We start from the raw sequence: 21,773 nt of genomic DNA, 5'->3' as shown, positions 1-21,773 counted from the left end.
GTTGATAGGGTCGTACTGCGTACACCTAAAAAGGCGGAGCCATCCCTACTCAGGATAAGCCTCCCTCTTCTCCTCTTCCCCTCTCGCGTGGCTCCTTACTTGCAGGTGGGAAAGGCTAAGAGGAAAAAAAAGTGATTCCTCTCAAATTCTTTTTTTTTGTTCCCGCACAGACATCCCCCTCATATCATCACAAGATGCGCGCCACTCAAGGTACTCCCTTGTCAGGTCCAGATGTTATCATTAACTCAGTTGACGCCTACCAAATCCACCTTGACGTGACCAACACCTCCTGCGATAAATACCCTGGTGAGTTCCTGCTTTCTACTTAAGGGGAAAAAACCAGGAGTCATTCCGAAGGGCCTCCTTGACATGCCTCCTGATGACATTTCCCGAATCTCCCTTCGAGATTTGCCACTGGGTTCCGACCGGTGACCATGCCGTACGCCGAGCTAACGTGGAGTTTCCCTAACCCCAGCCAAACAGCATGCGCGCAACGTCGCCAGAAAACTCGGCATCTCCCACGGCCTAATTTTCATAGCCGGAGAACCCACTGCTTTACTGCGCGACTCTGATCAGGAGCGCCCGTTCCGACAGCGCCGATACTTTTACTACCTGAGTGGCGTGGTGGAGCCAAGCTGCGCTCTGACATACGATATAAGCCTAGACCTTCTCACCCTTTATGTCCCGGATTTTGATCTCCACCGTGCTATATGGATGGGCCCGACCCTGACCCGGGAGGAAGCCCAGGATCAATTTGATTTTGATCGCGTGCTCTATCAATCATCTCTTAAGCAAGAACTGGGATCATGGCTGGGCGGAAGGGCGCAGAACAGCTTGATGTACGTGGTGCATGAGTCAGAGGTTCCGAAGACTTTGCCGGCCGAGTTGCCACTGGATTCTGCGCAGCTCCTCCCGGCCATGGATGCAGCTCGGGGGATCAAGGATGAGTATGAGATTCGGATGATTCGCCAAGCGAACAAAGTATCCGCGCTAGCACACCGCAAAGTTCTCGAAAGCATCAAGAAGATGACAAATGAGTCGCAGATTGAAGGTCTCTTCCTGGACACATGCATTTCCCATGGTGCTCGTAACCAGGCATACCAGATCATTGCTGGATCGGGACCCAATGCGGCCGTTCTACACTATTCTCGCAATAACGAGCCTCTCGCGGGGCAACCTCTTGTATGCCTTGACGCCGGTGCTGAGTGGGAATGCTATGCTAGTGACGTGACCCGCACATTCCCGCTCAAGGGCGAGTGGCCCAGCAAATACGCGTCAGACATTTACAAGCTGGTCGAGCGTATGCAAGAGGAGTGTATTAAGGGAATGCGAAAAGGCACACGCTACCTCACTCTACACGATCTAGCTCATGACATTGCTATTGATGGACTGATGGCTCTCGGTGTCTTCAAGGGTGGCTCACACGGTGATATCCGTGCGTCGGGCGCATCCAAGGTCTTTTTCCCTCATGGACTAGGCCACCACACTGGTCTGGAGGTTCACGATGTGTCTGAGTCATCGATCATGGCCCTGCACCCGGGTCTTGACCAGTCTCACTATGGTGCGGTCGTGAACCCCGCCGTTTGTCGCTCCCCTTGTACAGTGTCTGCCCCATTGCTAGAAGAGGGCATGGTTATTACTGTTGAGCCGGGACTTTACTTTTCGCCTTTGGCTCTTGCCAATGCCCGTAAGCAACCGTACGCAAAGTATATCGATTTTGATGTTGCGGGCCAATATGTTCATATTGGTGGTGTGCGTATTGAAGATGATATCCTCATTACCGCCAACGGTTACGAGAATCTCACCACTGCGCCGAAGGGAGATGCAATGCTTGCAATCATTCGGGATTCTAAGTAGAGGTTTTTATGTAGGGGCCTTGGAAGGACATATTGAGATACACATAAATCCATATTTGCGAGATCAAATTTGATCTTATTCATCAGTCCTTATCCAGATTCCACGTGAGTTACATAGCGCATAAATTGATGCGCCAGCATACATCCGTTGAGCGTTGAGCACATTGAAGCACTATGTATGTACAATATGCTGGATTTACATTTTGTGGGCCTCGCAATCCTTCGGCATCACTAATATAGACTCCATACTAGCCTAAAAGTCCTTCCATGAAACCCCCATATCCATAGCATCCATATCCTCTTGTCTAATCAAAGGATGCTTCGAAAATCCAGCGCGTCATCAAGTCCAGCGCAACATCAGGACGATCTTGAGGCAACTATGATAATGGAAATTCCAAGTTAGTAACGTGGTAAACGATTTTTAGCGACCGAATGGGAGGGTATCTTACGAAGTGACCAGCATCGTCAACAGTCACGATCGCAAATCGAGTATCAGTCTTCGCGGTATCGCTCGTGCGAACCCAAACCTCCTTCATCGTTCCTACAGTCTCTTCCTTGCCAGTCGCAGCAACAACCGATTTCCATGGCTTCAGCGACTTAGAAGAAAACTCAGCTTGTCCCTTCCAGACCAATGAATTTGCCCATCGCAGGTTACCAGCAGTGTTACAGGCGAGATCGAGATTGCCTTGGTAAGCTAGATAGTGAACCTGGTTCTGTAGCAGGTATGCTACTTGGTCGTTAGTAGATGTCACCAAATCTGAAGTCTCGCTAAATGCCTTCGCGATGGCATCAGAGGTGATATTGTACTGTTTGATCTGTTTGGGTGGAGAGAGCGCATTCCAGATTATCGGGGTGTTGAGGTACTTCTCGATCCGTGCAGCTTCGATATAGCACACGTCGGGGTATTCGCAAGGAGCAGTGACTATCATACATGTTAGTCAAGTCTCAGTCTCTACAGTTTGCCTCGACACATCAATTGCTCGCTCGAAAGCCAAGCAGTTGAGGTTGAATTCTGCACAGTTCAAATATCTGGTGAACTCACTATCGAATCTATTGCGACCGCCAGCGTAAGACTCGTTATCGAACCAACCAACAACACCATCATAGCAGACCTGGCTTGCGGCACTGCAGATCGCAGGGTCGGGGTTGTTGATGCAAGTGTCCAAGACTTGCATGCACCGGGGCATATTAGCTGCCATGATATCGCATCTTGTCTTGTTAAAGATTGGCTCTGGAACTCCCGGGTTGGTGGTGCAGAGGGTTTCCCAATATCCAAAAGTCGAATCTTTCGGGGACATGTAACCATCTCCCACTAGACACGATCGAAGCTGAACTTGGGGTTCGTGTGGGTAAAGCTTGTTTTGCTTGACGATCTGAGCGCCGAGAGCCGGGATGTATTTTCCCTGGGGGTCGATACCCATTAGCCTGGATACAACCACATGCAATTATCAACAGGGGAAACATATTCTTACAGCAAAAGATTCACCAGACAAATGGAAAGGACGGTTAAGGTGTTGCGGGAAAACCTCGGAGACAAACAGCTGCAGGAATCGTTGCATATCGACAGCAGCGGTGGCAGAGTCGCCTGGCAGCTCATAGCCCTCATCGAGGTAAGAGAAGCCGACATCCACAGGCTGATCTACAAACAGCATGGACGAATTTCGAGACCAGCCCCAGGGATTGTACTTGGTGCCATTTCCGTATTCGTTGATAAGGCAGGGCCCAGTCTCCTCAAAAAGGCCGATCATGCTGGACCCGCCGGGCCCACCTGTCAACCATAAGGTTAACGGGTCGTTAACTGGATCATTCTGACTTTCAAAATACCAGAAGAAAAGATGCTTAGGGCCGATATCTAGCCAGCCAGTGTATTGAGCTGACCCGGCTGCACAGATTGACTCATCTTGTTGGCGGATACGGATCGCGTGATCGCTGTGTTGACTCTGGAATACGCGAAAGCCGTCGGGGTTCTCTGGGCGTAGGACGCGCTGGCTAGCTGCGTAGCCTACACTGAGAAGTGCAGCAAAAGGGAGGAGTAGCATTGCAAAGCAACAAACGAGCAATGAATGAGTCTTGCAATTGGCAAAGCTGGTGAGGAAGAAAGGAAGGGAAATGAGAAGACGTTCAAGATTGAGAGAACTGTTGTCGCCTTGTGTCTACTAGCTCATATTAGTTAGTACATAGTAAGGCACCCGCCGTCGGAGCTCCGACATAAGCGGGGTCCGGCACTACTGATAAGGATTTCCCCTCTGATTCTTGATTATCCGGGGTTCATCTATATAGGAACCTTGGAAGTAACATTGGCTATGGAACTAGTACATCCATATCCCATAATACCTCTAAGAAGCGACCCTGTTGGATCCGAAGGCGCCGACTTCTGCAAGATCAGAATTGCTTTTTCCCTGTCGATCAACCCCGCAATGTGATCATGTATATTATAAATCCAAGACAAAAATCCAAAAGGTGAATTGCAACCATCCATCATGCAACTAGACTTGCGGGGAAATGATATGAGCGAGTTCAGTGTGGGATTGATAGGCATGGCCCAACAGCCTGTGATTTCAAATTTGACCACATTAGAGCGGGAGGAATGCATGGCTGCGATGAAGAAGGCCAACGACATGGACATTCGAAGCGTGACATTCCAGGTCTGGATCGCGCCGCAGATTCCGAACACGTGGAGCGGAAACTGAGATCATTCCTCAGACAGAAGAATTAATTAGTGTACATAGTTCGAAATATGTCAGTGGGTATCTAGAAAATCAGTATTGTGTGAGAATGCTGACAGCTAATTTCCACAGAGAATGGCGCGACGAGGACCATTAACGTCTTTGTCGATCATGGAAGATGCTTTTTGGTCGATGAGAACTTGATGTTGGGAGTGAAGGCACCCCAGCCCATAGAGTAGACTGCGACTTTGGGACCCCTAGGGCCATCCGCTTGCTATAGAGGATCGATGATTCCCGATGAAGAAAGAAAGCAATCTTCCCAGTAGCCATCAATGTGGAGAAAATTCTTATGTTCACATCTTTGAAGCATATGTACTATGTAGAACGGCCTCTGGCGGTCTGGTGTGACCAGACCACGCTGGGCCGAAAAGATGTGATCCGTCACTTCTAGGGCTGGGCATCGGCTCATCTTCCCAACAGAAAAGATCGAGCTCGGTAAAACTGGCTTTCAAACGGCGCCCAGGAATCGGCGATACCTTAGTGCGCGCAGCGCCTGCAGAAGGCAGTGGGGTTTAGGCAATTCGACTTCGGGACAGCGGCAAGGCGGATATCAAGGGGGGTCATAGTAGGCATTTGTGAGTCCGGATTCGGGCAACGGTCCTGCAAGGGAGAGCATCTAGATCAGGATGTTTGCCTATTTTGACGTTACCCACGTGTTACCGATGAGTCCAGATTCTTCCATTTCAATTTCTTTTCTTTCGTCGTCAGGAATGTCTCGAATTCCGTGTGGTCGGCGTGGTGGTTGGAATGCGGCATTTACGGCAGAGCGCAGAATGTTCTAGGATTTAGCTGCAGTGTCGCCAAGGACCTTGGTACAAAGATCAATTGATGAATAATATGTTGCTTATGAATTTTCTCTCATGGAAGTTTCAATTGATGGGGGCCATGAAGAGTTTTCAAGAGTTTTTTCTTAGTTTTTTCTTTAGTATTTTCTTAGTATTATCAAATACGGAGTCTGAGCAGACTCCGAACCTTGGAAGTTTCCACATTCAAAGAACTAAGAGGATACTACAAGTGAAAATTTTTTCTTGTTGGTCTGAGCTGTGCATAGCGTCGCTTTTAGCCTCTCGGAGACTTGTTAAGTTGACTCCGAAAGAAAAGGTCTATGCTTTTTGAAGATTTTTCTTTTATTTCCTGCAACAAAGGGGGTGAAAAAGGGTGAAAACTCGGGTGTAACAGGCTGCGTTGCCTGATGTGATCTCCGTTCGGACCGTACGGCAACAATTAAGACCTTGAATTCTGGAAAACAGATAAATCCGATGGATTTAAGAGTGTTTGTAGATTTTCAATTGTTCCACTGGATTTGAGGGAAATTTTCTGATTCATTTGATTTTTAATGTTTTTTTTTTATATATTTTTTATATATTTTTTGGGGGGTTTTTTTTCTACTTTTCCCAAGTCTTTTGGTCTTTGAGCTGTCAGGGACCCCGAGTGGCCGATCGATTTCGCTCTTTTCGTCATTTTATGGCCCGACGCTTGTTTCACACATTCCAGAAAATACAAATCAAGAAATAATCAAGAAATAAGAAACAAATAAAATAAAAATGAGAAAATAATAAAACTGGAATAAACCAATAAAATCCACAAAATCCACAAAATCCATAAAATCCATAAAATCCATAAAATCCATAAATGTTTTCCATCCGAAACATCTCGTCATGGTGGAAATCCCGCAACACTGCTATGGAATTTGGTATAGAGTATATACTGCTAGTTTGATATCAATTGGATAGTTGAAAATCACGCGATGGGGAAAACATTTGAAGAGTCACGAATAGGTGACGTCCATGGGATCACGCCTTTTACCCAGTCAGGGTTTTGGCGCCATTTTTAAAGCGATTTGGTGATCTGCCGTGCTGGTTCCACCATCGACGTGGAAGAGTGGGGCCTTTTTGCCTTTTTTTTCCTGCAGTGAGTCACTTACTTCCAAGGTATGCGGAGCACCGCTGCAAAGCTATTAAAAGCTCCTTCTACCCCTGTGGAAGATCTCGATTCCTTCTGTACCTCATCTCATCCTTTTCCCAAAGGGGGTGATGGTCACTCCTCTACTATAAAAGTTCTTTGCCGCCCAACTTTTTCATATCCCGGGGAAGTCCCCCTCAATCTCTACTATATACATTCCCATTCGAGGAATATGGGCCAGAGGCACAATCGACGCCGCACTCGTCCTCGTTCATCACCCTCTTCAAACATCAGTCTAGACTACCTCAGTCCATCTATCTCGCCTGCGACCAGCTATTCGACTGCATGCATTCAACGTGGAACTCCGCTCCCAATACCTGCCCCAACCTGGCATTATGGGTATTCAGCATGGCAGATCCGTGAAACAAAACCGCAGCTGCAATTTGGTGGACTCGAGGATGAACAGTATCGTCTTTTCGGTGGTGAACCAGGCGACGACGTGACCCTTTGTTATCGGATGCTGGAATATTTTGGTGGTCTCGACTACATCCACCCGTGAGTCACCTCGAATATCGAATATCTACTATGGAACAGTCTTTCTGACTTTAAATCCCCCCCACAGAGCACGACAAAGAACCCTCGGAGATTGAAGATCTGGACTTTCCAATTTTCCTTTCCTTTCTTTTCTATTTTTTTCTTTTCAGTCGGAATCCTCCAGAAAACAAAAAAAGGCCAAAGGGCAAAATGAGAATAACGACCACCTTTTGATTGCGATGATTTTATGTTTTTGCATCATCCAACCACCCAAAAAATCCCGCCGATCATGCGCCCAGGACGAACTTCAGAATGTCCTCCGCCTACAACTTTTCGCGCGCCCACCTTCTACCAGGAACACCAGACCACATGGAACCACCCGGGTCCCCGACTCGCAGCAATGATGGCACAATTTTGCCGGATTGGTCCTTTTTGACCCGGCCATGTGGATCCTGGATCATGATCTTGTTACCGGAATGAGTCACGAGTACGCTTCCGCCTGGCTCATTGGTTGAGTTCGCGACCGACCCTTTCACGGGGTTGTTGACGTTTGAGTTCCCACTTGAGTCATGCAGGAACCGGCTTATTGAATTTTCATCCCCACGCAGATCCGTTCTCCCTCCACGTGAATCTTGGAGGGCAGTTGTTTGGGCAGCCGCATACAGTGAAAGTGTTCGACGAAAAATATTCGATTTTTATGAGAAGCTTGTACATGTTCGCATTTAGGCATTGATATTCTGCCTGTATTTAAGCACACAATCGAATCTATCCAAAACTTACAAACATTAAACCAAAAAAAAATTTGCTCTAAAAAAAATTCTAGAAAAATTCTTCCTCATGGAAAAAAAGTACGTAATGGGGCGCCCTGGCGCCCTTCCGAATCAGCCTCATGTCAAATCTGGCTTAGTGCGGACCCGTCTACGGTCACATAGTCTCCCTTCGATGTTAATGTTCGACACCTGATGGCACACGTGCATGTGCAAGAATGTTGTATTCCTGATTTTGCGCATGATTAACGTCAAACAAGCTCAAATCTAACTTTTTTAAAGACTGCCAACTGATGTTGACAATCTAATTAGATCTTCACCCAGAAACTCAACATGGTGTTCTACAGTCGTCATCGCCCTGCAAGGCACCACTGAGCATGATCACCCTTGTATATGTAGGCTTGATACATATAACCTTGGAAGAATATGTGGCGCAAAACTAAATGTCACCGGTTGATGACATCTTCCCAGAATTTATTCCTGCTCGTCTTAATCAATATTTTCATAGTGTGGGGCTTCTTGATGAAATGTACCGAAGCTTTAGTCTATATCCATGCACCTAACATTTGAAGAGATTCCAACCTATCGTTCCAAGATTTCATGACCCACGATCGAGAATGAGTTGGCAATAGTAATTTGAAATGTGGATATACTCATTAAAGACAAAACGCCTCTTGTCAGAATCTTCTTGGAAGTTGAATGTGAAGATGTGAGGTCCCGCTGACGATCTCAAGCCACACAACGTCATTTGGAAGACGCCTCCAAAACCATACAACTCTACAATGCTTTGTGAAACCTGATTGACCATAAATCGGCTAAGAAGATTTGACGCTGCTCGTTTGGAAGCAGAATGCGAATAGCTCAGAATTGTAGGTGCAATCTACACACGTGAGAAATGATGACATTGGCCCCGGTTGAGAGCTCCGCATCGCGTCAACTGGTCAACTAGTACCTACATCGTAGCAGTACCTACAAGTCAACGAAGCCACAATCAATGTGAGTTATTAACGAAGAAGATCCAGAGGAGAATCTATATATGTACAAAAAGCATTTTCCAGAAATTTGGGCCATCCAATTTTCAATGCTCAAATGTTTAGGTACATACATATGTATGTAATATGCTACAACATTCAAATGAGGGTTCAAATATATTGATCTGACGTCCGCGGACATAGAGCGGTCGAAAGCACTTGAGACACACATGCATGGATCAATCAATTGAAATGGAACTTGCACATGTGGAGCCAGTGGACTCATTTCAGATATCTCAAGCCACTATGGATGGATTTCTACATATGTACCAGTCAGTTGACCTATCAGCACTGTTGACACTTGCTCTCCCAATGGGATATCCATACTTACATAAGTATATGTACATAGATGTAAATATTTCCAAGGTTTTTGGGTCTACTGAACTAAGAACTCATTACCTAGTCCGGATCACATTATGAAGGATTGACCCGACTCCCAATATCTCCAAGAAACATGGCAGGGACAATACGTACCTGACGGTGCTGTTGAACAAGAACCATTTACATGTTGCTCTATGCACGAGGCGGCAAAATCACTATGCCAGGCAACCTTGGTGAACACGTGAATCTACCAAGCGAAAACTCACTAGATCAACCGACTCAATCCGGATATCCCATTCGTCTTAGATGATTACCACTGGGCCTTGATCACCTGAGCATGGAACCGAAAGTTGAATCACAAGACGGCAAAAAGGGCTCATTACTATGGATATACAATGCAGTAGCCGCGGGAGGCTCTATGTGGGCAAATTTGAGGAGCATTGGTGTAGATGATTACATACTAGGATGCTGCTTTTTGGCATGTTCAGTGAAAAACAACAGCCCAAGATCTGTTTTGTTGTTTGATCAGTTCCTGAGTATTAAGAAATTTCCAAATCTAGTTAGACGAGTAGATCAGTTCGGGCCAAGTGCAATGTTGTCCTTTCTTCACCGCCCGCGCCACACAAAGGCACAAAGAGAAGCGCACTATGTTATTAAGTAGGCGGTGAGACCCTGCTTGAGGACACGGTCATCACCAGATCAGGAAGGGCCAATACTCCCTTCATCGCTCCTTTGTTTCGCCAACGGGCCATGCTTGAGGCTACGTTGATTCTATATTCCTTTTAATACTCTTGAGCTTCTTTCTCCATTTATTGCCTGTCTCCAGAGAGTGACTCGTCAGCTTTGCATAAACACGATCTTTAAATTCCGCGGCGGCGCTATCGCCCTGAACTCGCCGCAGGATGTCGTCAGACTACACATACGATGAGCAGGTGGGCACACATAATGATAAACCCGGAAGCATAAGAGTCTCTCCAAGTTTGCTAATAAGGGCTTTGTCCGCGTTTAGGGTCAATTCTTCCCCTTCTTCATCTTGACCTTGACCGGCCTGGTCACCCTCCCACTTACCTACAACCTCCTTCGACCAAGCAAAGGTGCGTCTCAAGGCCAATTTCAATCATACCGGTCCCTCATGTTGATTTATTGTGTTTGACAGAGCTGGAAAACACCGCCCCCCGCATCAAGTCCGATTTTAAGCCCGAACATGCGGACCTTGTTGATGCACAGAAGCGCAAGCGGTTGCGCAAAGAGCGCCGCATTAAGCGCATCATCACAGTTATTGTCGGGTATATTGTGATGGCTTGGATGGTTTATCTCATCCTCGTCACGGCCCGCACTGCTACAAAGTCATACGATCCATATGATATACTGGGCGTCTCAAGGGTGAGTAATATACTTGAAAGCCACTGCCTTCGGGCTTGTAGTAGAACCATACTAACAGCATACTTGGAATCAGAGCGCCGATGAAAAAGCCATCTCCCGTCACTACAAGCGTCTTTCCCTCGTGTACCACCCCGATAAAATCCGCCCAGACCCCGCCAAGAATGAGACCATTGAGATGCTGAATGACCGCTTCGTCGAACTGACCAAGGCTTACAAGGCGCTCACCGACGAAGAAATTCGAAACAACTACCTCCAGTATGGCCACCCCGACGGCAAGCAAAGCTTCAGCATCGGCATCGCACTTCCTAAGCTTATTGTTATGGACGGCAATGGCAAATACGTATTGCTTGTTTATGGTGCTCTTTTGGGAGTTCTCTTGCCATACATCGTTGGAAAATGGTGGTATGGATCGCAGCGCTATACCAAGGAACGCGTTCTTGTCGCTAGTGCAGGAAACATTTTCCGCGAGTACAAGGAAGACATTACGGATAACAGTATCATTGGCGCTTTGGCTTCCGGTGAAGAGTTCAAGGAAATCTTCAAGGGTGCTCAGGCCGAGGCTGGACTTGCTAAATTGGAAAAGAAGGTTTTGGCCGAGGAATCGTCCTTCTTGTCGGCAAAGGATCGTGAATCTTTGAAGAAGCTGGATAGCGTTACCCGTCGGAAGGCTTTGGCTTTGCTTTGGGCTTACGTGGGTCGGGTTGATTTGGGAGATGCTTCTCTGAATGCGGAGAAGTATGAAGCTGCACCAGTTGCCCTCTCTCTCACTGAGGCATTCACCGCCATTGCTCTTGCGTTTGGCAACCTCCGACCGATCATTGGCGCTTTCAAGGCTTGCCAGAGCTTAATCCAGGCTGTTCCTGCAAACTCCTCCCCGCTTCTGCAATTGCCCAACTTCACTGATGAGATTGTCAAGGCTGTTGAGGGAGATGGCGCCAAGGACCACTTCACAGTTCAGAGGTTCATGAAACTTTCAGAGAGCGAGCGACGCAGCCGTGCTGTTGGACCTGGTCTTCTCACAGAAAAGCAATACACGGACGCGATCTCGGTTGCACAACAGCTACCTGCCTTGGAAGTCTCCAAGGCATTCTTCAAGGTTATGGGAGAGAAGGCCGTTACGCCTAGCAGTCTGGTACAGCTGGTTGTGAAGGCTCGCTTCATTCCTCCAGGTTGCAAGAATATCCCCGCTGTCAACGAACTGGACTTGGAGGATATTGACCCGGATGAGGATGATCTGGATGCTCTGATGGGCCGCAAGCCGGCTAAGAACCGCGCTACCAAGATCGTTGATGGCAAGAATGTTGAGGTCAAGGTTGAAAAGGTCCAACCACCTCTCGCCCACGCACCTTATCTCGCCCGCGACCACTCCCCCCGCTGGCACATTTTCCTTGCCGATGCCAAACAGGGCAAGATGGCCGTTCCCCCATTCACATTCACCACATTCGATAAGCCGATTCTCGACGAGGCCGGTCAGCCTACATTCAACGTTCAGACCCTCAAGATGCAGTTCCAGGCTCCTCCGCAAGTTGGTGACTTCACATTCGTCATGAATATGATCTGCGACAGCTATCTGGGTCTAGACACCAAGTTGGAGATTACTCTGCGTGTCGAAGATCCCGCCAAGGCTGCCGCCTTGGAAGAGGAGGACGACATTAGTGAACCAGACGAGGGTATGTTCCCACTTTCCATATCATTTTCTTTGGGCTCCTTTGCTACACAGATACTAACTATTTTGACAGACTCCATTGCGGGCCAGATGCAAGCGCTGAAGACCGGCCAACCCCCGAAAAAGAAGGCCCGGAAGGCTTCCGATTCCTCCAGCGAGGAGGAAAGTGACACTGATGGCGATGCTGGCGATACCAGCGACACCAACACAGATACGGATGATGAGGATTGATCGCATATGATTTGCATTCGTTGCCCGATTGCATCCAGGACTGGTGTAACATTACACTTTTGATTTAGATTGACTAAATTCAATCTGGGCTCTTTTTACAATATATTCAAGTACCTTCTTTTTTTTTTTTTTTTTTTTTTCAACGACATTTATCTTACCGGATTCCCTCTTCAGTTCCCTTCTGTATTAATGTCAAGCCCGCTTTCAAAGATCTTTACACAGTTCACCGGACCTGATGGGTATTAGTACACTACTAACCATACTGGACCTTGGAAGCTGCTCACTCATTATAAGCGTGAGAGGCCAAAAGTTTTGACCCCCTTAATTTAAGAGCTACGCATAGTAGAACAGATCTCCATTCCTTACGATATTTCATCTTTTTAAATTGCTTTAATAGGGTTGACGGACTTTCCAAGGTCCAAATGTTAGATGCGGCGAAAATTCAACCATATCCACTATAGGAGCAGAGAATCTTGTCACTAGTGCAAATTAACATGGTAAAGAAAGGAGTCGGGCAGCTCCACATGTGCACTGGATGATCTATCCAGCACCTTGATTTATGTATCGCCCGAAATTGGACCCATGGACTGACTATGTGAACCTATCGGACAGCTTTCAAATGAATTAAACCTGCTTCAATCGTAGCCTCTCACCAAATTTCAAGAACACAAGAGGAATGGGAACCATAGCCAGAGCAATGAATCCTAGCATTGAATTACCCCAGCCCAGCCCCAACTTCTCGTACATTGCCGGGCCAGCCAAAGGGATCAGGGCACCAAAAAGCGACCGGAGGACAGTATTGGCGGCGATGGCCGAAGCCGAATGGATTCCGAACGCATCGATGAGGTATGTAGAGTTTGGAATCTGGGAGTCTGTTAGCATTGAACTGGAAATGGAAATAGGGAGTGCAACACTCACGAAGCTTCCGATCAGTCCAAATCCGACTAAGCCAGTGCCAATGATAGGCACTATCCAGTGGATTTCATACTCGGCAGTCCAGCCGTACAGGAAAAGACCCATTGGTAGAATCAGACCTGCGACAACCATGGGGGGCAGCCGGTACTCCGGCTTGACTACCCCATTATTGGAAGCGATCAACTTTTTCAGAAGCCTGTCCGAGGAAAAGCCGACGATGATGAGGCCCAGAAACATTCCAATTCCAATGCCGAGGTAGGCCAGTCCCGCCAGTCCCTGAGAGAAGCCATATGTGTCGGTGAAAACGCTCGTGATGGTGGTAAATAAGAGATATAGAATGCCGTAGACGAATGCGATATAGATAGACAGGCATAATACGATTGGTGAGAACAGAAGAAGCTTGATGGGTCGGAAAATAGATATTTTGAAGAGCTCTGTAGGTGTTAGGCCGAGATCCTCCGCGGATCTGAGCTTAAGATTGCCAGTCTCTTTGCGCAAACGCTTGGCCTTTTGATGAAGCAGGGCAATTCCGTATGTCTCTCTAAGAAAGAGGAGCATCACAACGGTCAAGACACCAGCCTATGATGCTCAAGTTAGTATTTGTCAAAATCCGAGTTGAGTATGGACACACACAGCCATTGCAATGATCCAGAATACCCATCGCCATCCAACGTCCTCTGCCAGGAATCCTCCTGCAATGGGTCCTATAACCGGTCCCATCAGGGGCCCCATCGACCAAACAGCAACCGCGGCGCCTCGCTCTTCCACCCTAAACATATCACCAAATGTACCACCTCCGATAGAAAGGGGAGTCGATCCCATGACGCCGGCGAAGAATCGGAACACGATCAGCATAGGCATGCTAGTACTGACAGCACATGCAATAGTGAAAATGACGAAAAAGACATTCGAAACGTGGTATACGGGAACACGGCCGTACATCTCGGAAAGGGGTGCGACGAATAGCGGTCCTATGCAGTAACCAAGGATATAGACGGAGACAACGAAGGATGCAAGCATCGTGCTGGTTGAATGAAACTCAATCATCACATCTTCTACACCGGGGGCAAACATAGACGAGGCAAGAGGGCTGTTATATTGTTAGTATCGCCCGACTGGAAAGTAGCTGGAGATTCCGTACGTAACGAGAGTCATCGCGGCCAAAAGGCCTCCATTTGTCCACTTCTTCTTCATGGTCCAGTTTACCGGCTTTTCGGGATCGTCCTCTCCATTCCAGTCGACAAGGTCGGGGTCGGGCTTAGAGGCCGCTCTCTCGTCAGTTGCGTTTGTGGTAGTTGCATCTTGGGCTGAAGCTTTATTGGCTTCAAGGTCGGAGGTATTGTCGTCTAGCGACTTTTGTCTAACATCGGAGACCATGTCAGATACCATGCCAGAGAGGTATACTGGAGTGCCTGAACAACTTGGAGAGTGGAATGAACATCTTGGCGTAAGAGGGACAACTTGGTGTATATAGGCTGAGTGACAACCGGGAAGGAGCCATCCCGCTTTCCGTAATGCACACTGGTAAATATTGGGGCCCAGAGTTCATAAAGGGATCTATCAGTCACACTTGAATTATGCTTCTTTATTTCCGTTTCATTGGTTGGCTCCATAGTAGTCAAAATGGTGTACGAGATTCTCGGACCATTCGATCATTGGTGCAATTGTCGCAAGAACCCCACTTATTCCCCAGTCATCCAAGAGTTAAAGTGACTTTAAATCTTAGCTTAGCATTTGGCCACCAAGCACCGTCTCCATAGGCCACTTGAGCAACCAAGCCCACTTTTCTTCAATAATTTCTCGAATAGATTCCAGAATAGAGCGCGGCCAGCTCTTAGTGAACCATCTCGAGCTCATTAAATGCAGAAGAGCACAATAATAGGCAAACACTAGCAATGTCTCGGGTGCCTTATTCTCCAATAGAACGAGGTAGTCAGGATTAACTTTCATCGGCCACGTGAATGCAAGGACCGTGTCATGATTTTGTGGAAGTTCCTCAATGACCTCACGGAGTACACTGATCGACGACTGGCAAACGTCAATAATATGACGATCGTTTGATTGTTTCCCTATGGCTTCTGAGAGATCCCGAAGCCTAGAGAAAGCCACAAAATTCCTCTCATGATCTTGATTGTCTTCACCGTGGGGATTATCTCCTGCCGTCATTAGAGGCGACATTGGCCCTTGTCGAAGGATTGGCAAAAGCTCACTATGGTAGACAATAGAAGGCAATCCCTTGATGAGGATAGTCCACTCTGAAAGTTGAAAATCAAGCCATGTACCGATGCCCGTCGTGATGTTGGGCTGATTTAATGGGAAAGGATTCTTTGATGGGCGGGAGAAGGAGGTTATAAAGAGGAGGCATGCACACCCAAAGATCGCATGACAGGTCTCCGAGTCCACGTTTGAGAGGCTGCAGCGATAACCTTGTAGCGCTCTGTTGTGATGATCATAGGCTGCTAGGAGGTATTGATCGACGGTTCTCCCCATATCTATAGATGGGCTAGATTGGACCGTTCCCTGTGGGCTCACTATATGAAAAGCAGACAATGCCAGAATGCAATGCAATAAATGGTCATTTTTCAATCCTAATCTCACAAATTCTGTTGAAAAGAAATCCTGGATCTCAGGTGAATTCGATAATGACTTGGCCGTATTGACTGTGAAGTTGTGCAAAAGTTCCATGTCCAAGATTGCACTCGACGCGGAATTTTGCTCAGAGCGAGTTGTGCACGGCGGATTTGGATCAAAAGAGCACGAAAGTCTGCTCTTCTTGCATTGGACGCATATAGACACGCCATTCTCGTCACATTTTATCTTGCGGGCTTTGCACCGAAGACAGCCATTACGCGTCTTTAGGTGCTTACGCCGTATTGCCGCAGGTGCCATATTGACGCGTTCCCTCTCCCAGCATGTACCCCGGGAATAGTCGTGTGCTTTCTGAGGTTAAAAAGGCCTTTGCGACCAGATCTATTGAGCCCCGTGGCAAGTCGACAAATTAAAGTTGGACATGGACGTCGACGCGTCGAAAAGAATCGGTCATCACTGATCAGTGTTGGCGATCACGTGGACCAAACAGCCTATAAAATCAATATCATTTTTTAAATACTGAAAAGAATTTGCCCATGTGAATGAATTTCAGATGCGATATTTGGCTTGACATCTGGATGGGTTTTCTCAAATAATCAAATTGGAGTTGTGTTGCAAATCCCCCCTGTATACCCCTGTACACTCCGGGAAGTTAGTAGCTCCGATGTCAGGAACCTGGCCATCCTCACAACACCATTTACGTCTTACATTCCCACCTCCTCTATGCCCAGACCTCGATAATTCTACCATACTCGGAAAGATATCTTTTTCCGCCTCGTCGCAAAAATGATAAGGTCTTTAGCACAGTCATTGCCTCGGTTCGGACGAAGATGGACGCCTCTCAACTTCACCAATCCAAATTTTACTCGGATACCAGCCAGTCAGAAAATCGAGGAGGAAACTATTCCAGACTATATCGCTACTCGCTATTATCCTATCCGGATAGGAGAAATTCTCAAGGATCGGTACCAAGTTGTGGGAAAGCTGGGGTTTGGAGCTAGCTCAACCGTGTGGCTCGCACGCGATATGGAGTAAGCAGAGTCTCACCTGGTAGAATCTTTATACTGCTCAAGTGCTTGATTTTATTCCCACAAATATTTCGTGTTCACTGATCTAAAACATAGCTACCGACGTTATGTTACCGTCAAAGTTCTTATCAACTCTACATCGCTGGGTGAGCAACTGGACCATGAGCTGAGCATACATAAACGTATAGAAGGAGCTCGCCAGAACCATCCCGGTCGCGACTATGTCCGATCTTTGCTGGACTCTTTTGATATCACTGGACCCGAAGACCAACATCGATGCCTTGTGCATCCTCCACTATGGGAGAGCATACTCGCTTTTCTTTATCGCAATCCAGTACGAAGACTACCTATACCAGTCTTGGCAGTTACACTTCACCGTCTATTTCTTGCTTTGGATTATTTACATACAGAATGCAAGATCATCCATACTGGTATATCTCTTCTCTTTCCCAGGACTCTGGATTAAAACATTACTTATCAACTTTTTAGATGTCAAAGCAGATAACATCATGTTTGGAATCGCTGATGACTCTGTTTTTCATGATTTTGAACAAGCTGAACTTCAAGACCCTTGCCCTAGAAAGGAGCTTGATGGAAGGATAATTTACACCTCTTGCCAACTCGGAGTGCCTAAGGATGTTGGTGCGCCTGTTCTCTGCGATTTTGGCTCAGCTGTGCTAGGCGGTGAAAAGCACTTAGAAGACATTCAGCCCAATATCTACCGATCACCAGAAGTGATTTTGGAAGTTCCGTGGACATATAGTGTGGACATATGGAATGTTGGATGCATGGTAAGAAGACTGATGCTTCTAATGAATTGTTCATATGCTTATATTGCCAGATCTGGAATATTTTTGAGGGCCAGTCCTTGTTTAGTGGCCAGGATCCGGAATTCAAGACATATCGGAGTCGGGCTCATCTGGCTGAAATGATACGGCTTCTTGGTCCGCCGCCAGCAAGCTTGCTTGCGCGGGGAAATCTATCACAGAAGTTCTTTACAGAAGAAGGTAATATGTCTTTCATATTACTTATTTCAAGCGGCAATAATTGAAATTATCTGATATTAGGTGATCTCCACGCTGGAGTTTCGGTGGGCGTGCATACCCCGCTGGAACAAAGAGAGACTAGTCTCGAGGGAGAGGATAAGGAGCAGTTCCTTCGCTTGGTACGAAAGATGCTGCAATGGGAGCCAGAAAAACGAAGTTCTGCCAGAGAACTCGAAATGGACGATTGGATTCAGAAGGGGATACAATAATGAACGTCGCTCTGTCTTGAAAAATAGATGGGCACGTGCACCTCCAGGGCTCCAGGACTTCAGATTTTGGCCTCACGGAAAATGTGCGATGTAAACCTTGGGACATGTCGGAGTACGTAACTAGAGCTGTGGATCATGAACGAGCAATACCTAGGTAGACGGATGCCTAGTAGATATCTATCTAAGTATATGCATCTGCCCACTGGGTGTCCATTATCATTATTGCAAGGTTATCATTCAGCTCACAACCTTGGAACATCCACTTATCTGCTCCATACGGTCCAGGGTCAAGCCTGTCCCCTTTTGCATGTCCACGGCGTCCTTGCATGCGTCTGTACTACACGACTCCAAATGTTCCTTGCACAAAGACCTGGAATCAGATAGCTAGCAATAGGCAAGGCAGGGGAGCGCATTGGGACAAGGAGAGCTAGACTAGGGCTGTTTCACGTCTACGAACAGCATCAATCTTCCGGGGTTGTCTGTGCGCTTGTACCCGTACGCCATGATCGGGGCTGTCGGGTTCGTGGGTTGGTGCTGGCAGTTTTCTAAACATGTTGTGGGATGGATGCGGCGCTCAGATCTGTCTTCTGCTTTTCTGTTCCAAGGTTCTCCTCTACGCTTTCCAAATGTCAGGTAGGCGTGAATAGTAGCAGTGAAGTTAACATGTATTGAATCTTTGTGCCCGGGCCTCCCTTGGTGCAATGTAAAGCGGGTTGTTGGGTTCCGGGGTCTGCCTGTTTCTAGGATTGGCAGTGCAGGAATAGATAGGTGGCTACACTTCAAGTTGGCTATGACCTCTGATGTTTGTGTAGACAATCCCTCGTCAACCTTGGAGCCTTGGAAGTTTCGCACTCTTGGGGCCTTGTTTGTCCCGCTCTAGAGGCTTGTGTTTCTGTGCCCCTGCTCCCCTTTGCCACTTCTGGTCATCAAGTAGAGCTGGGTTACATAGAGTATTTAACTTAGACACCCATCATTGATCTTTCCCTGGGAAGTATGTAGGACGCTTCTCTCTAATCAATGGAACCCGGCAGGTTTGAAAATTAGTACAAACTACTAGTATATTATCCTGGCTTCTGGGTGGCAATGGAAAAAGGTCCTCCAGGGCTTGGAGCTCTCGAACAGGCTGCATAGATCGCCACCCACTAAATTCCATCTGACAGGGTTGATGGCGAAAAGAGATAGATTAACACAGGTATAAGGCATGTGTGCAGAGTACCGCAGGAGCACATCGGCAAGTAGCAGCTGCTCTGATGCTCAGGTGAGTCGAAACCTTGGCATGACGCAGTCTTTGAATATAGTACAAAGGCAAATTAGTGAAATACAAGTAGTCAGTCAAACAAAAGCCTTGGGTACTGTATGTCCTTGGAACCTTGCAGGTTGGAGCCAGTGACCTCGAATATGTGCACGGCCTTGAAATTTCACAAAGGTGGCGGAAAAGGTAAACCAGGAATTTCCGATCTGATCCATAGATCTATGTAATAATAGACCGAAATGAAATATCCACATATGTTTCTAGGAAACTAGCACCTCGAATCATCTAACCTTAGCCTCAAATGGTTGGAAGTCCACCAGATCCAAGTCCAAGTCAAGTATCACAATGTATATGTACATGTCAATGCCACATGTATCTGTATCTCTATCCGTATCTGTATCCCGCTCTATCGGAGCCCTGTATTTCATCGTACACACGCAATCTACCTGATCGTTGAGAACAGGGGAGCTGAAAGCACCTGAATTGATGATTGGGCCTCGTATCTCAATCTAGATACCAAAAAATGAGAAATAAAAAATTCTCATGAAGTGAAGGGAAGAAAGAGTCGAATGAATATGGAAAGTCAAAAAGAGGGGGAGAAGGAGAAGGGGGGGGGGGAGAGGGGAGAGGGGGTTAAACTCCTAACTTGAAGAAATGTTCCAGACATCTTCCAATGCACGAAATCCTTCCAAATAACACCGATCCATTTGCAGGTTTAGGCCTGAGTTCTGAATGCATGACCTGTCGCTAAAAAGAAGGGCAGAGGGCAAAAAGTGGGGGTATGAAAATTGATCTCTTCAATCTTGTCTCGGGACTTCATAGGCGTATTGATGAGCGAATGGAGTGAAAGAAAAGAAAAGAAAAGAAAAGAAACGAGAAAGCAGAGAAATAGAATATGGAATATGGGAAATGTAGAAAGGAATGGGAAAGTAAAAGTGTGAAGATCCTGCTGGCCAGCAGCCCAGCTCCAGTCAAAGAGAAGTAAAAGAAAAGAAAAAAGGTGACAAAATAATCCAGAAAGAAAATATAAAAAAAATCATGTCTCATCCCAGTCAATCTATGTCGGTGGAAAAGCCCATCCAGGCGTAAAACCAGGGAAATAAGGAGAATCCTGCGTCTGAAACGGGAAATCCCCCAACATATCCCCCGGCAAGCCCCCCATCTGATGCGGAAGAGGCCGCATAATACCCGTATGCATTCTAGCCGTCGGTTTAACATCCTGCTGCGCATCCGCGCAAGCATCCAGGTAATACGTGAAACCCTGCTCATGCCGATGAACATTTGGAAGCGACGACGCAGCGGAAGCGATATCGACATGATGTGGCGAGAGCTCGCTCGAGCCCAGATCTAACGCCGTCATACCAGATGACCTGCTCTGCTGTAGTGCCATGAGATTCTGATATGCGGAATCCGAGTAGCCGTTGACATTGTAGCCCTGTCCGCTTTGCATGGACTGCATATCCCAGCCCCAGTTGCTTGGGGCGGCGGCGCGGGCCATTGCGGGGTTTGTTTGGGTGGGGTTGTGACTTGTGCAGAGGGATGGGCGCGAGAGTCTTGTTGGCGAGGGCTCCGGGGGTGTGGTTGGCTCTGGAGAGGGCTCGGCTGTGGCGCTGCATTCTGTTGAGGTGGAGAGCAGGCGGAGGTAGCGGAGGTCCTCTGAGTCTTCGTCTGGCTCGTCGGCATTTTCTTCGGCTTGTTTGATTAGGCCTAGGCGATCGAGGATGGCGTGGGTTAGAGGGTGGCCGTCTGGGGCTTCTTCGAGGGGATCTCCGGGAAATCCCTCGTTTGTGATGCAAAATTTGTATAGTTTCTGGAGGGCTTTTACGACCAGTGAGTGATGAGACTCGAGCATTTCGACAAATCTGGATCGCGTAGAAAATCATGGTCAGTTTGATCCTTATATATGGGTTCATGAAGAGAAAGCGCTTTTTTGTTTACCCTCGAGAATATACTTTTGTCTGTGTGGCCTTTCGCTCCCGGAACAGACATGGGTGATTGTATACTGAGCAACGATTGCAAGGCTGTTTCCCATCACACTGTAAAATGGATATGCACGCTTTAGTTGCCATGTTTTTTTTCAAAAATTCACAGAATTGTCTAAGCAAGGAGCTGAAATATTAGTACGCACCTTTGTCTTCTTCACCCGACAACGATCGCAGGCTTTCAGGACATGCTTCCGCTTGACTCGAAACACGCGTTGATCTCGTTTCTCATCGCCAGTTCGTGAACGGTGGTCCAGCTCGGATAATGAAGCCACGGCAAAATCGTCAATGCTGTGTGGGAAGCCCTTGGGGCGTAGCTTTGGTTGCCACGACAT

At 47.2% G+C, this 21,773-nt stretch overlaps 9 protein-coding genes across 9 annotated transcripts; 5 read left to right on the top strand and 4 right to left on the bottom strand.

Annotated features, from left to right (window-relative positions):
- Positions 1-194: 194 nt before the first annotated feature.
- On the top strand, positions 195-1,857 carry N7466_001143 (aminopeptidase P family protein; the record flags this gene model as incomplete). The annotated part of the gene is made up of 2 exons (XM_057160541.1): positions 195-306; positions 476-1,857. The coding sequence occupies 2 exons, from the start codon at positions 195-197 to the stop codon at positions 1,855-1,857; spliced, it is 1,494 nt and encodes a 497-aa protein (XP_057026789.1).
- A 304-nt stretch (positions 1,858-2,161) lies between these two features.
- Positions 2,162-3,895, bottom strand: cp8 (putative carboxypeptidase Y; the record flags this gene model as incomplete). The annotated part of the gene is made up of 4 exons (XM_057160540.1): positions 2,162-2,233; positions 2,306-2,778; positions 2,899-3,259; positions 3,329-3,895. The coding sequence occupies 4 exons, from the start codon at positions 3,893-3,895 to the stop codon at positions 2,162-2,164; spliced, it is 1,473 nt and encodes a 490-aa protein (XP_057026788.1).
- A 441-nt stretch (positions 3,896-4,336) lies between these two features.
- Positions 4,337-4,546, top strand: N7466_001141 (uncharacterized protein; the record flags this gene model as incomplete). The annotated part of the gene is made up of 1 exon (XM_057160539.1): positions 4,337-4,546. The coding sequence occupies one exon, from the start codon at positions 4,337-4,339 to the stop codon at positions 4,544-4,546; it is 210 nt and encodes a 69-aa protein (XP_057026787.1).
- Positions 4,547-6,716: 2,170 nt separating this feature from the next.
- Positions 6,717-7,134, top strand: N7466_001140 (uncharacterized protein; the record flags this gene model as incomplete). Its single annotated transcript, XM_057160538.1, has 2 exons — positions 6,717-7,039; positions 7,107-7,134. The coding sequence occupies 2 exons, from the start codon at positions 6,717-6,719 to the stop codon at positions 7,132-7,134; spliced, it is 351 nt and encodes a 116-aa protein (XP_057026786.1).
- Positions 7,135-10,039: 2,905 nt separating this feature from the next.
- N7466_001139 (J domain-containing protein) lies at positions 10,040-12,417 on the top strand (the record flags this gene model as incomplete). Its single annotated transcript, XM_057160537.1, has 4 exons — positions 10,040-10,069; positions 10,147-10,231; positions 10,294-10,520; positions 10,594-12,417. The coding sequence occupies 4 exons, from the start codon at positions 10,040-10,042 to the stop codon at positions 12,415-12,417; spliced, it is 2,166 nt and encodes a 721-aa protein (XP_057026785.1).
- Positions 12,418-13,041: 624 nt separating this feature from the next.
- On the bottom strand, positions 13,042-14,709 carry N7466_001138 (MFS transporter; the record flags this gene model as incomplete). Its single annotated transcript, XM_057160536.1, has 3 exons — positions 13,042-13,911; positions 13,966-14,422; positions 14,474-14,709. 3 exons carry the CDS (start codon positions 14,707-14,709, stop codon positions 13,042-13,044), a joined length of 1,563 nt encoding a protein of 520 aa, XP_057026784.1.
- A 345-nt stretch (positions 14,710-15,054) lies between these two features.
- On the bottom strand, positions 15,055-15,822 carry N7466_001137 (uncharacterized protein; the record flags this gene model as incomplete). The annotated part of the gene is made up of 1 exon (XM_057160535.1): positions 15,055-15,822. The coding sequence occupies one exon, from the start codon at positions 15,820-15,822 to the stop codon at positions 15,055-15,057; it is 768 nt and encodes a 255-aa protein (XP_057026783.1).
- An 885-nt stretch (positions 15,823-16,707) lies between these two features.
- Positions 16,708-18,204, top strand: N7466_001136 (putative protein kinase; the record flags this gene model as incomplete). Its single annotated transcript, XM_057160534.1, has 5 exons — positions 16,708-16,952; positions 17,046-17,380; positions 17,439-17,740; positions 17,791-17,956; positions 18,017-18,204. 5 exons carry the CDS (start codon positions 16,708-16,710, stop codon positions 18,202-18,204), a joined length of 1,236 nt encoding a protein of 411 aa, XP_057026782.1.
- Positions 18,205-20,513: 2,309 nt separating this feature from the next.
- On the bottom strand, positions 20,514-21,773 carry N7466_001135 (Zn(II)2Cys6 transcription factor domain-containing protein; the record flags this gene model as incomplete). Its single annotated transcript, XM_057160533.1, has 3 exons — positions 20,514-21,318; positions 21,395-21,492; positions 21,585-21,773. The coding sequence occupies 3 exons, from the start codon at positions 21,771-21,773 to the stop codon at positions 20,514-20,516; spliced, it is 1,092 nt and encodes a 363-aa protein (XP_057026781.1).

Source organism: Penicillium verhagenii, assembly GCF_028828195.1.
Source record: "Penicillium verhagenii strain IBT 33310 chromosome Unknown utg000002l_segment0_segment0, whole genome shotgun sequence".
NCBI classification, from domain to species: domain Eukaryota; kingdom Fungi; phylum Ascomycota; class Eurotiomycetes; order Eurotiales; family Aspergillaceae; genus Penicillium; species Penicillium verhagenii.
The sequence above is the reverse complement of the archived record's forward strand: the minus strand, read 5'-3'. Positions and strand labels throughout refer to the sequence as shown.